Source organism: Poeciliopsis prolifica, unplaced genomic scaffold (assembly GCF_027474105.1).
Source record: "Poeciliopsis prolifica strain line A6 unplaced genomic scaffold, Auburn_PproV2 SCAFFOLD007, whole genome shotgun sequence".
NCBI classification, from domain to species: domain Eukaryota; kingdom Metazoa; phylum Chordata; class Actinopteri; order Cyprinodontiformes; family Poeciliidae; genus Poeciliopsis; species Poeciliopsis prolifica.
The window spans coordinates 3,799,120-3,813,875 of record NW_026562382.1 but is presented as its reverse complement, the minus strand read 5'-3'; the positions used below and the strand labels follow the sequence as shown (position 1 = coordinate 3,813,875).

The 14,756-nt window shown below is 36.6% G+C and overlaps 1 protein-coding gene across 8 annotated transcripts in view; it reads left to right on the top strand.

Annotated features, from left to right (window-relative positions):
- Positions 1-117: 117 nt before the first annotated feature.
- The window catches only part of usp9 (ubiquitin specific peptidase 9), a 39,264-nt gene continuing 24,625 nt past the window's right edge, over positions 118-14,756 (top strand). For 4 of the 8 annotated variants that reach the window (XM_055031325.1, XM_055031322.1, XM_055031323.1 and 1 more), the window contains exons 1-10: positions 1,722-2,176; positions 6,904-7,172; positions 9,097-9,242; positions 9,617-9,696; positions 11,817-11,929; positions 12,555-12,773; positions 13,479-13,594; positions 13,685-13,936; positions 14,028-14,163; positions 14,254-14,406. In XM_055031325.1, the coding sequence (XP_054887300.1) occupies positions 7,071-7,172; positions 9,097-9,242; positions 9,617-9,696; positions 11,817-11,929; positions 12,555-12,773; positions 13,479-13,594; positions 13,685-13,936; positions 14,028-14,163; positions 14,254-14,406 (1,317 nt within the window). In that variant the 5' untranslated portion in view covers positions 1,722-2,176; positions 6,904-7,070. Of the gene's footprint in view, positions 199-1,721; positions 2,177-2,240; positions 2,261-2,493; positions 2,591-2,829; positions 2,994-6,903; positions 7,173-9,096; positions 9,243-9,616; positions 9,697-11,816; positions 11,930-12,554; positions 12,774-13,478; positions 13,595-13,684; positions 13,937-14,027; positions 14,164-14,253; positions 14,407-14,756 lie in introns of those variants that run through there. The other 4 variants (XM_055031319.1, XM_055031320.1, XM_055031321.1 and 1 more) reach the window with 4 other exon arrangements.

Sequence of the window (14,756 nt, the reverse complement as noted above, 5' to 3'; positions counted from 1 at the left end):
GGATTATTAGCATACAAGAGGGAGAGACAGAAAACCCAGACAGGACTTTTTTTTAGGACTTTTTAAAGAGCGAGACTCAATGATATTCTGCAGTTTATGTGGATTTTTTATTTTATTTTTTTACCAGACTGGATGGCTTTGACAGCGAAAAGAAAATGCTTGCATCATGTTTACAATTCAGACTATTCCGACTTACAGGTAAGATGTTTGAGTGTTTGTAACTTTGTTTGACAGCTTGTGGTAGTTTGTCATTTAAGCTATGCTTCTGAAATTGTTGCCCTAGAAACAAGTGACAGAGTACTACTTTAAATATATTGGCTCAAATATGTTTTATTAAGCTAATTCATATAGTTCACATAAACTATAGTGTTGAAATTGTGAGGTGTGTATGTAGGAGAAATTTTTTTTTTTAGGTTTCATCCCAAACCACCTTTATCAAGACAATGCTTTTTACTGCAGATTACTATAAGGTGTCAATATCTTTATTAATACCCAATATACAAATTAAAATAATTTGCAAAACAATAAAATTTATTTGCAATAAAAATAATTTGCAAAACAATAAAACAAAAAATCTTAAAGTCAAAAATAAGGGACACATGTCATGTAAAATTAATCTTTGGCATTTTAGGTTGCAAAAGAAATGATCCATCTCTAGTTCTAGTTATGTTTTTGAAAAACAAATTTTATGAGAGATATTCTCAAACGCATTCGAGTTTGGGAAAACTCGCACGAGGAACAGAAAACTACATTTCTATTCAATTCCCAGATCAAAAATTAAAAACCTAAGTTTTGATGGTTGATTCAGATGTGGCTCTTGCTGTGTAAAGTCTAATGCAAAAAATTAGCACACCAGCAAGCATAAATAATATAAACAAATATATTGGCCCCAAATTAATTTATATAAAAGTCCTAAAACTCATTGACATCTCTTAAAATTTGGATTGAATTTTAACAAAACTTTAGATGGATTCTGGTTTTACTTTGTTGAAAAATATGACCGTGATAATGTTAAATAATTTTTCCAAACCAAAATCATGACTGATGTCATACTCAGCAATAAAAGTACTTGTCTTAACAATAACAGGTGTCATTAACAGTGAAGGAGCGTCAGGGCCTGAGGCTTCAACATAACTGTTCATCTGGCTTAATCATTTGCTACATATATCTTTCTATTCACTCTTTGCTCCCATCATGTTTATACCTTTTCAAACAAGAGCCTCAACAACTCAAAAATCAACGTTCAAAAGATTCAAAAACTGCAATCGGAGCACCACTTGTGCAAAGCCTCAAGAGAACTGTGGACTATGCAAATATGGAATACACGTACATAATTCCAATGCTTTGAGCTTTAGATTTTAAGCGGTGAACTTATAATCTATCTATTTCAAAATTATCGACACCTGTAAAAATGTTGAAATACACTTACATATTCAATGTCATTAAATTTACCATGGTTATACACACAATATATGAAGTGTATAACCATGGTAAATATAATTGTTTAGTAATTTTATTGATTGTACCATGCCACAATATACACTTCATATATGGTGTTGCTTCATGGTTTTATTTTCTTAAAAGGAAACAAAAAAAATGTCGCTATCCTATATGGCCACCCCGTCCGATAGGAGGCGTTATAGTGAAGCGCCACAGCTGTTCATTTGTTTCTGCCTCATTTCAGTCAAAATCAGGAATGGATTTAACTGCTGGAACTGGAGTCTCTGATCGGAATCGAGTGGGGTTTTATGCTCTTCCATTCAGCGGGTGTTGTGTTAAGCAGAGCTTGTCGGGGTTGTGATGCAAACCAGCTCGTAGACATTGCCGGAGTGTTGGAGTTCACACGGCAGTCTGGCCTGTTTTACTAAGAAGCGTTTGTGTCGGACTGCGCTTCCGCCATGTTGAGCTGATTCAAGTTGTGAGTGACTACTGGGACTGAGGTGACAAGCCCCAGAACCGGACTAGATAGAGTTAGGGGGCTGTTACCGCGCCGGTGACGCAGGAAAAACACCCAGAAGCGGAGGAAAAAACGTAGGAATTAGATTTTTCTAGTAACAGGTTTGGTACCCTGCGAAACTGCCACTGATATAGGCCGCGTTTATGTAATATACGACGACACAATCGCTGGAGACTGGACGTATCCCGTGAATAGAGGGGAAGTCGTATCAAATTCCTGGTGAGTTGTTAGCTGCTTAGCACAGTATGTTGACTGCTGATTGTTAGCCAGCTACTGTTAGCGTCAGCTGGTGCTGTGTGCAAGGTAACGTTGCTGCATTTAGTGATACTTGTATTTCTCAATTGCTGGCATTGCTTTCTCTAGTAGTTACCAAATTACTGAATGTGTCAACGTAAATAGAATTTAATTTAATGGGAATGTGTCTCCAAATTCACTGAGTTAAGGCTAACGTTAGCTACCCGCAAAAGGACCTCGATACTGTCTACATTCTGATAAGAAACATTTCCTTTAAACGTCCCGTGTTTACAAGTTAGCGGCATGAACATGCAACCAATTTTTGTTTAAATAATGCACTTTGCGATTGCTTTCTGGAAGAAATGCTACTATTTACACGAATTACCTGCAAACCCACCAGTATGTTATATTTTTGAATGTTTTACCCTTGTTCTAACTTTAGGAATACGTATCAGAACACTGTTGGATTTCAGGAAATAGACGCCTCCCCTGTCATCCTTTGCAAAGATAGCTAGCTAACTTATTCGTCATGTTGAAATGTTTTCAGACTGACGATAAGTCAGCTGGATTTTATTGCTTGAATTCCAGCATATATAGTCATGTCAATAATCTGGCAAATTATTTTTGTTCAAATATGTTTACTCGCTAGCTAACAGTTGGCTAACATTAACTGTCTAGATTGGCTCCTGTTAGCACGGCCGTCGCTCATTGCAAATGGCGATCTCGTTACATAGTTAGTCAGCAAGAACGGTGTGACAAGTGATTGTTTGTAACCAGAAATCTCATCTTTGAAGAAGCTTTGGTATGTGGTCCGGATCGTCCGTTTTTGTAGTACATATTTGCAGGGCGAGTGTTTCGCCAAAGGCCCAAACGGACGCCGAGGCCTGAATATGTGACAGCGCAGTGGGCTTTGGACGGTAAGGCCTTCACCGCCTCAAAGCTCTGCTGTCTGGGCGGATCGCCTCCCAGCCAAACCGAACCACAGGAACCGGCGTGAACAACCAAAAACTACCAGGTGTCAATGCTTGGTCGTTGCACTGGTAATTACGTAATATTGCTGCGTACTTGTCAAACTTTTCGATCGCTTAGTTTTGAAGAAACTCGACGAGAAACATGCTAATTTTATTCGACCGATTTATCCATCAACAAGATGCCTGGAAAATAACTTGAGTGCTAATATTTAAAAGCCGGCCTTGCACCTTGTCTTATGACCTAAAATCTCCAAAATGTATGTTTGCGTTGCATAAATAAGAGGTTTCATCCTGTTTCAAAGATGACTTTTTATTTTTCGAGGTTAGAGGTTTATTTTTGAACTATAATATTCATTTCCAACCCCTGTAACAAGTAAGAAAAGACTATGTTTAAAAGACTATGTTTAGTAGGTGTATACAATTGGGCAACACATCTGTCCAGATGTCTCCACTGGTCTTATTAATTTTTTATGCTTGCTTCATTTTTATTTGGAAATGCACAACTTAAGCATTTCCATATACCTTTGTATTCAGACAGCGGAATAGAAGCACTTTTTGAAGCTTTAAAAAAAATATTAGTTGATCCAATTGTGTGCAGTGAACTGAAAGTAAGGATGACAAACTGCTTTGTTTGTATTGACGTTTATTAGCATCTGGACAATTCGGCCCTCATCCTCATTTCATATCAATTGCTGCCATTTGGTCCCCACATAGCTCAGTTTCATTCCTGTAAATATAATATTTTGTTGTCATGTACTTTCACCATTTTTTTTTAATCAGTCAATGTTTCCTTGTGGATAAGTATTTTACTGACTGGTTGAGATAAATATAGAAATGTCCCGATCTTCCGTGCAATTCAACCTATTTTTGTATTATTTTTGGAAGACCTTTTATTACCCTCTTCCTCAATTTATTTTGGTTCTGATCCAATATATACAAGTTGACGTTTATAAAATACAAGACTTTGAACCCTAATCAAACCACAATAAATCTTTTTAGTAGTAATCTTTTGCTAGTTGCTATTTATTGAAGCTGACTACATTTTCTTAACATGGACTTTAAGTTGACAACTATCTCGTTTTTAGAAACACTTGGACAGTTAAGTAATCTGCTGAATAACATTTAAGTATTACCCGAACCCCACTGTGTGTGATGTAGAAAAAAAAACGAACTACATATACACTCGCATAATGCCGTAGATCAGCAAGTAACTTTTTTGAGTCACCCACTCTGACATAAGTTCTATAATATTTTTGACACATTTGGAAATCTGTTGTTGCATTATTTTGAAATGTTTGTAAAAAGATTTGCCACAAGTAGGAGAAATATGTTTGAAATGGCAGAAAGCAGATCAGGTCACTAAATTTGACTGGGCACAAAATATCCTTGTTGTAACTGCTTAATCAAACATATTTCTGCTTTTTGTTTCACTTTTATAAGGAATTAAACACAAACTGTGTTTTCTCGTAAAATTATCTCTTGCTCATTTGAGGAGGTTGTTAAATACTAATAACTTTTAAAAATGCATAGAAACTCTCCAGATTTTGTCTTGAGGCTCTCCAAAGTGGGGGACATACTCTCTGTCTCTACAGTAAACTCAACTCACACTGAAGGTGCTGAAGCAAAGGGCATTTTACACCTGGATAGTAATCTTTCTAGTTTTACAAAAGCATTATAAAATATTGTTTCAGTGAATACTTTTTAAAAGTATTCACCTTGTCTCACCTTGTTAATAAAAGGTGAGAGGGTTATATTTGTATATTTTTCTACCTTCTCTTCATAAAGTTTTGAGTTTGTTTACTTGTCAGTATTTAATGTGTCAGCACCTTCATTCTGATTTCGCTGTCTTTTCTGTTTTTGCATTCGTGAGTTGATCTGATAAACTCTTGGTATTCCTGGCCAGAATGTTCAGCTGAGCAGAGGGCGTGTGATGAATCGACATAATGACACTCTGTCATATGGGTTTTTGTTGATATTATATTAATTAACTTAAAACTGCTGAACATTTTAGTACTGTCCTCCTTCTTCATAAAGACTATTCTGGTAGCGTTGAGTGATGTAGTCAAAAGGAAGTTAAAAATCAGAATTTCTACCAGGTGTTCAATTGTGAAAAGTAAATTATTTCCCTTTTTTTAATATACATGATTTGGTTTATTGTCCCTGGAGTGTGTGTGCACAGTCATCCTATGCAGCAGGGAAATATTTGGTATGAAGTCTGTGGGGTTTCTGTTCTTTCATGCTGTTTCACTTAAGCAATGTTCAAAGATTTCAGTACTCGCTTCAGTCAGCACATGTAAATGACAGCTGTTGGTCAATAACAGTGCACAGATTATCTCGGACTCTCTCCTTTCACATGGAAAGAAGTTAAATCCCGTTCAAAATTTTAAGTATTCACAATGTTTAACCCAGATTATGGTAATGTGGGGTTACAAACACAATTAAAAAAAAACAAGTGTATGTACTTTTCTCAGAATGTTTGTATCCTGTGGTTGTGTGTTATCTTAAAGTTTCGCAGTGAGTTTTGACTTTTTCAGTATTACTTTCATTTACTTCCTCAGCTCGTGTTTCCTAATATGCAATGATGTTAATTATTTTTGAATTCTTTCCACATTTCAGATTGAAGACAACATGAAATGAAGTGTCTCTTATTAGATATATTTCAGTATGTCTTATTGTATGATTTGAAGTGTTTCAGGGTATTTTGTCTTGAATTTATTTTTTGTGTAGGACAGAATAATTGATTACTCCAACATGCATGCTTTAGTAGAAAGCTGAAATGCAAGAATAACATTAACAATATACTAGATATCTTAAGTTTGGTTTTGTCCAGTTATTTTTCAATCTGGAGCTTAAATTCAAGTGTTATGCAAAGTTTTCTGGTACGGTATCAAAGGACCTGTGAAAGATTCAAGATGAAAGATGCAAAAAATATTTTCAACTGCATAACAACAATATTCTTGACACAAACAAGAACCTCCTATGTCTTGGAATCTGAATGGATATCATTTATGTTTTTCAAGCAACTTTCATTCAAACTAGCTCCTACAAAAAGGAAATTAAGGGAGTTCAATCTATAAAATTGTAAGAGTCCACAGAAGCACTCTGTGTTTATTTGAAAATAAAAATAAAACTGAAGAGAAAAAAATACACCTGGCTCTTCTGTAAGGATGGAGAAATACTTTTATTATGTTTGAAAGATAATGTCCATGCAAAATGTCTTCAGTCACATCATTGACCTTTAGTCATATGCTCTCTACCCAGTATTGGGTTTTCACTAGCAGAGGTCGGTGATATGGTAATGTTACGTCGTAAAGGATTTGAATATGCGAACAATCTGCTATAAAATGTGATCAAGATCTGCTCAGTTTTAACTTCCTGCACTTTGAGAACTAATACCTATACAAGTTGACAAAATGTGTATAGGTTAGTTTATTTACCTATACAAGTTACTTTACTTGTATATGTACTTATTAACTAACTTACTAAGTTGGTTAGTAATGCTCGCTTAACTAAGAGATAAAATGCTCTGTAGTGTTTTTTATTAAAAGTGATATTTTTACTCAGAGAACCTGTGATTAAAATAGATTGTGTCAGTCATATTCTTCAACCCCAGATAAGAGATAAAGACATTGTACCTGACTACTTTTGGGTTGCTTTTGCTTTTCTTTGATAAAAGTACAGTACAATCTCTTTACTTTGGGCTGCCAGGATCTTGACCTTTGATCCTTTTCCGTTCACCAGGTTATGCAATGGTCTCAGCGGTACACCCAGATCTCCAGGTGCTTGCGACCCTCTCTCGTGTGTTCAGGCTCTCTTTCCTCCGCTGTACAGCTGAGGTGGCTGTGATTTCCCTCCTGGCCAGCGCTCCCTAAGAGGCCAAGATTGCCAAGATCTGCCCTGTGGCGAGCATGACGGCCACCACGCGTGGCTCTCCGGTGGGGGGCAACGACAGTCAGGGCCAGGGCCAGGCACCTGATGCTCAGAGCCAACCCCCACTGCCACAGAACCAGGTCGGTAAAACTCAAGCTTCATATGTCAACATTTAGTCTCATGTTCAGTTGAGCTAAGTATTTTTATTTATTTGTTTATTTCATTTTAAATCAGTTTTGTTCCCACCTAGCAACACAAAGATGCCAGTTGGGATCTAAAAGGACGGGGGAGAAGGGAACGGAAAAGAGTGAGAGAGTAAAAAGGAGGCAATGAATGAATAGAGACTCCAGAGTGATGGTTAAAGGGTGTGTGTGTGCACATGCAGGCCTGTGGTGGTTAGAGATGAGCTGTGTTGAGATGTGAGGCAAGCTGCCTATGTAGGTCAACCAAGCAGAAGGAGCCATAACCATACTCCCCCACACTTTATATTTCTCAGATATGGATCCCACTCAACAATGCGTATCATTCTTTTCCTCTCAATGCGCAGCTTCTCATTATTATTTAGATGTAAAAGAAAAGGAAAATCCCTTCGCCCCTGCTTCTTTGAGACGTTTCTTCAGATCACTTGACGACCATGGGATTCTCCCACATGCTAATTGCTACATTTCTACTGTGAATGCATTATCCCTGCATTTGTTTTTTTTTGTGCGTCAGCGGGGATAAATGAGCATCGGTGTGTTTTGCGAACACTAAAGGTATGATGAATTGACAAGTATTGTTAGAATGGCTTATTTTAGGAAAAACACCTGTGTCTTTGTACGTGTGTGTTTGTTCAGCTACTCACCAGAACAATAGAAACCATACCACAAAGCCTGTATAGGACCTGTCTTTTACTGGCTCACAACTCTATAGGATCTGGATGGACTTTTTATTTTTGTGCAGGGGTATGGAGCAGAAAAGTTTATAATCATATAATAAAGCCAGAAGGACTATATTTGTGTTAGTGAAATATAACGACAAGTGGTTTGACATTAAATAAATAAATTAAGAGAGAATGATTTGTTTAAAGGTCATGACACACATTAAAAATAATTGTACTTAAGTTAGAAGGATTCAGAGGGTATTGCTGTGAAGAGTTAAAACTTAAATTTTTGAAAAAGATGTGTAAAACTCCTTCGCTAAACACAAGAAGGTTTGATCATGATTGTTTTGTTTTACAACGTTGTCTACAGACTGAGCTGTAATTCCTTTTCCTGTATATTTTAAAAAATATACAGGAAAGATTCTGTTTTGATATTGATAATACTGTAAAAAAAAAAAAGCAAAGGTATAAAAAGCTCATGCTTCCACCTACACTTTTTTCAGTGCACACTTCGGATGCTTGCCATTAACAGAAATTTAAATATCTATTTTTGTAGTATTGCCTTTTTTCAGTGTTGTGTGGTTTATTTATTTTTTTCTTTCTTTTTTTGACTTGGTATGGAAAAATAAAAATTTATCAAAACAAATAAATATATCTAAAAATACAGAATAGTGTTGCAAGCAGGTGTCACCTTTTTAAAAATGTTAATTTAATTTTATTTCTTTTATCCGTTAACCAAAAAGCTACACAGTTAAAAGAAAATATCTTGTGTTTTCTTTCTATATCAGACCTGAATTGGTATGAACTCACCGCTACTGAGTTCATATCTTGAGACTAAGCCTTTCAGGCTTGATTATTTAAGCCATTTAACAGATTAAAAACCCAATTCATCGAGAAATCAGCCTGAAAGTTGAGCCATGACATTTTGGTTGGAAGTGATTCTTTTGTGCAGCACTTTTGAATTTAATCAATCCTGTGGCCTTGCACTGTTGGATTGAGATTTACTGCAGTAGTTGCCCACACTTGACACATGTTTCAGCACCAAGGATGCTAATTAGAGAGATGGATGTATTGCATCTGATGGCGTGATTGCAATATTTGATACTGTAGCTGCTGTCATTCTGTGTTTTGTCTTCCACTGCTTTCCCACCTGCATTTAAAAGCTCCTTCAAATTTATTGTCATGTATTTATTTATCTCCAGACTTCATCTCCTAATTCATCTAACGAGAACTCCCCCGTGAGCCCTCCAGATGAGCAGGGCCAGGGCGAAGGCCCCCCTCAGCTGGAAGAGGAAGAGCCTGCTTTTCCTCACACTGACTTGGCGAAGCTTGATGACATGATTAACAGGTATCTGCTCATCTGCCAGCTCTGATTTAGTGGAGTCAGTGCTACCCCTGTCCTGCTCTGCATTGTTACGAATAAAAAATGTTTCACTGCTTTTTTTTAAAATATCTTTCATTTAATGCCCTGTTGCTTTTAATTCAGTATGCAATTTAAATATCTTAAAATATTTTCATCCATGTCACCAAATTCAGTTTAGTTTTACTGGTTTCTTTTAAAGAAGTTTAAGTTGTTCACACGCTCGATGGGAAAACACTTCTCAATGACTTCGCATTTAAGGAGCTTGGGATGCAGCTGAACAATATTTATGGCATGGTTATACATGTTTTACGCATTACTTTGGTATTTCTACTGATTTATCTTTCTTTAATATATCTCAGGCCTCGATGGGTGGTTCCAGTTTTGCCAAAAGGAGAGTTGGAAGTCCTCTTGGAAGCTGCTATAGACCTGAGTAAAAAAGGTAGGAAAGTGCAGCTTGTTCTTTTTAGTCAATGCTGTGTGGCATTAACGTCCAGCTGACATTTCTTTCAAATTAACTTAAGATGTGAGAGAGTACAGATTTTATTTCTTAATTTCTTAGTGAAATGTAAAGATTTAAATAGTATATGTGACTACTGTTTTCATATTGATATTTTTTCTATTACTATGTTTGTAAGACAAATGATGTTGGCAGTATTGTTACAAGTTTGTGTTTATACACAAAGTTGTTGGCCAGCCATGATACTTTACCTGTTTTCATATAGAAAATAGTGAATTAGCACCACACTTTGAAATCTGTGAGAAAGCATAGCTAATTAAAAATGAATAGTACTTAAGGGGTCAAATGTAACAATTCTTTCAGAAATGTTCTTTGACCTACTTTTTGTTTGATGTTCTTGAAGGGCTCTGTTTTTTAAATGGGGCTGTAAAGATAGTGATATGTTTTTTTTTACCATAACGCAAACTCTTTATGTGGAAACGTACACTTTTTTTCCCTTGTATATACATTCACACTTTAAAACTATTGGAGTTATAGAAGTAATTAATATAAATAAGTCTGACGTCAACTATATTCTTGAGGCAAGCAAACTCTTACAAGGGGACAAATATCTCCAGGATTCATGCTGTCCTCCTTTTTAAAGAGGTTTTTAACTTAAGCCCCCTGGTAACTTGTCAGGTGAGTAAAATGTGTTATGTACCCAAAAGCAACCATCAAAGAACCTCCTTTCAGGGAAAAGAAAATGACAAATCGAACACTTACTTTTTGCATTAAATCCAGCATCTCAGGTGGAATGAACAGATATTCCCAACATTCCCATTCCTGAGTTTTTTCCAAGAGAGGATCTCACCAACTGCTGAAATAGTCTAAACCAAAGTGACTTATCTTTGTTTTCATGAGGCAACAAGTCAGTGGTAAATTTGAGGAATTCACTTTCATTATCATTTAAAAAAAAATACAAAAATGTTTAGGCATAACTTGACATCATGATTGTATCATTAGTGATATTAAAAAATGTTTTTTTCCCCCATCATAGTTTAACTGTTAGACAAAGTGACAAAATCTTCATTCCAATTCAACAGGCTCAATACTTTGGGTTGAGATATATTTGTTCAGACTTTATTTTAATATTTTTACCTACGTTAGTCTTTGAAGTACTCAATGAACTCAAATGTATCCCCTTTTAAGGCAGTTTTCATGAGGATTTACAGCAGGGGTGTCAAACTCCAGTCCTCAAGGGCGGCTGTCCTGCAGTTTTTAGATGTGCCACAGGTACAAAACACAGGGATGAAATGGCTTAATTACCTCCTCCTTGTTCTCCAGAGCTTTGCTAATGACCTAATTATTCTATTCACGTGTGGTGCAGCAGAGGTACATCTAAAAGTTGCAGGGCACCTGCCCTTGAGGACTGGATGTTGACACCCCTGATTTACAGCCTTTGTTTCATTAAGATCAATCAATCAATCAACTAAATTTTATTTGAATAGCGCATTTTAGCAGCAAAGTGCTTTTTCATCATAAACACAAAGTCATGCAACATAGAATAAACAATACATTAAGTCAAGTTCTATCGTTAAATTTTTAATTGATTACGTTTCAAATACAACTCTAAACAGATAACAATTCTAAGATAACATTTTTAGTTAGCTGAAATGACTTAAAGGTTTAAATCAAAAGCAAGTGCATAAAAAACCTTGTTCTTTGGAATAAAAAAGAGATGAGATTACAGTAACTCACTGCCGGATCAGCCTTGACACGGCTTCTTTATGCTGCTGAAATGCCACTGGCTTTTCTTTAGTATGGAAAGGTTTTTGTGCAGATGAGAAAGATGTAGTTTTTACTCATCTCTTTCACTGAAAGCTTTCTGTGGAATATTAGAAAAGTATATTCAGTTCCCTAATAAGCACGTTTGATTCATGACCCTTTTTGTATTTGCTTTAACACAATGTCTTTATTAAAAGCACATTATTTGCCAAGATCTACACAAAACCTCCTGAAGACCTTTGTACCCTGACATCTGTTTAAGCTGAATGTTTCATATGCCAAATTTTAACACTTGATGTTAATGTTGTGAGCTGTCTCTTCTTGTTTTCTCCTCACAGGACTGGATGTGAAATGTGAGGCATGTCAGAGGTTTTTCCGGGACGGTCTAACCATTTCCTTCACAAAAATCCTAACAGATGAGGCAGTCAGTGGCTGGAAGTTTGAGATACATGTGAGTGTTTAATGGGGCTCTACCTTTAAATAAATCTGCATTAATATTATACATTTGAAAACAACTCCCCAAAATCAAGTTTTATGTTCAGTTGTTGAAGATCTAAGGGGATAAAAGGCACAACGTGGAGCGATCAATAATGTTATTGCTAGAAATAGGTGAGGTTGGCTTTTCTTTTGGGAAGATTGATTTCTGGAAACTCGAGGGAATTTGGGGGAAATTATTTCTGTTCTTTGCTTTTGACTTTGGTCAAAACAATGTTGACTTTTTATTTGAACACATGTTGGCTCTTAATTTGTATCTTTTAATACATTTCTTGTTGCTTGTGCACTACCTCAATGACTAAAAAAGGGTAAAATCTGTTTGTACTTTTAGTAAAAAAATTAAATGTGAATATCTGCTTTCTTCACACACATTAATTAGTCATAATCAATGTAGAAAGGAACAGTGTATTGGCATTTTAATGACTATTAGCATACATCCTGGCTCTTGTTGAATTGAGCTTCTTGCATTCCAAATTTTCCTAATGAAATGTTTTCGATAAAGACGTCAAAATATAACATTCAAATCATTCTAACATTGTCCGTCTTAACGTTTAATTTCTTTCCCTGTTTCTGTCTCTCAGAGGTGTATCATTAATAACACACACCGATTGGTGGAGTTGTGTGTGGCCAAGCTGTCTCAGGACTGGTTCCCCCTACTGGAGTTGCTGGCCATGGCCCTCAATCCCCACTGCAAGTTCCACATTTATAACGGCACACGGCCTTCTGAGACCGTCCCCGCTGGAGCGCAGCTGGCCGACGACGAGCTCTACGCTCGTCCGCCTGACCCGAGATCTCCCAAGGTGAAATTTGATAATTTTTTCATAAAAAAAAATAAATAATTGAAAGAGCCATACATGCTTTGTGTTTTTTAAACATTTAAAACCTTCCTTTTTTTTAAAGAATCATCCAGAAATGTAGCCTTTTTCTTCCTCTGCTGGGTAATTGGGTCAACTTTAGCTATCTGAGACTGAAGTTGTAAACTGGGATGACTAAGAGCCCTCATTAAAAATATATGAAAAAAAAAATCTATGTTTATCTAAGTAAATAAAAACAACAGTCCCTCTGCAAGACCTTGAACCTAATCTTAGACTAATTCTTGTAACACTGTGAAACAATTTGGAAACATCAGGGAGTAGAAATTCTCAAGTGAAAAGTGGATGAATGTAGCGTGGGCTCAGGGTCATTGTGAACAGCACTGCAGCACTGCTCGCCTGTCTGCCTCTATTGGCACAGAGCCCATCACTATGCTGAGCTCTGCCTATAATGCTGTTAGTCTCTATACAGTTGTTTTTAATCAGATTATTAAAAAAAAAAGTCTTGCGAGATTAAAACTATATGGGCATATTTTTCTGGATGCTTTCTTTGCAGTTTGGATTAACTGGAAACGCAAGTGAAATAATTAGAGGAAGTTGTTCATCAGAAATGCCTACTTAGGTCTCAAATTGCCACATAATGACTCTGGATAAAGCAACCTGTAAGATTAACGGTGTGTTTTCTGTCCACAGGGCTGGCTGGTTGATTTAATAAACAAATTTGGCACATTAAACGGGTTTCAAATTTTGCACGACCGCTTCATGAGCAGCCAAGCACTGAACGTCCAGATCATTGCTGCACTTATCAAGTGAGAATCAGCAACGCCACAGTTATTTCATCAAAAACATTTCCAAGTGTAAATTTTTGATGTGACTTGATGTCCCGTTTTGTGTTGCAGGCCTTTTGGCCAGTGTTACGAGTTCCTCACATTGAACACAGTAAAGAAGTACTTCCTTCCAGTCATCGAGATGGTTCCCCAGTTTCTAGAGAACCTCACAGATGAGGAGCTCAAGAAAGAGGCCAAGAATGAAGCCAAAAACGACGCACTGTCGATGATAATCAAGTCTCTGAAGAATCTGGCTTCTCGTGTACCAGGCCAGGAGGAGACGGTGAAGAATTTAGAGATTTTTAGGTTAAAAATGATTCTTAGGTGGGTATTGGAGTCTCTTTCAAGCTCGACTGTTTCCATCGTACATCTACAGACTGATCACATGAGAATTGGATTTTGCTTCTTTCAACAGGTTATTACAAATTTCTTCTTTTAACGGCAAAATGAATGCACTAAACGAAGTTAACAAGGTGATCTCCAGTGTCTCCTACTACACTCATCGGCATAACCCTGAGGAGGAGGAGTGGCTGACCGCAGAGCGCATGGCGGTAAGCGCAGGCTTCAAAAGCACTACATTCGAGGCTGTGATTCCGTGAATTTAGCGTCTGTAAAAATTATTTCTGCTCTTTCTGCATCAGGAATGGATCCAGCAAAACCACATCCTTTCGATTGTGCTGAGAGACAGTTTGCATCAGCCGCAGTATGTTGAGAAGCTGGAGAAGATCCTTCGCTTTGTTATAAAAGAGAAAGCTCTTACCATGCAGGACTTGGACAACATCTGGGCTGCACAGGTGCGCCACCTTTAAGCATGTTTTAGTTTTCTGTTTATTGTACACATCATGTTTAATAAGGCGATTCTACAATAAAAGAAAAAATATATATATATATTTAAAATGTTTTCCTCCAGCCTTACTGTTGAAAGAGGAAATTCATTATTATAATGGAAATTGAGGTAGCTTTACAATCTGTTTAGTAGAAGAGTTACTTTTACGCAGGGACTAAATTACATGGTTAACACTTTAAGGTGACTTTAGAATCTTCTAAAGTCTATAAAAATTAAGCTGAAAGCTCAAATAGATGAGATATGGCAATTTTGTTTTGTTCAGGTCAACGCTGCTATTAATTGTTGAAAGTGTTGCAG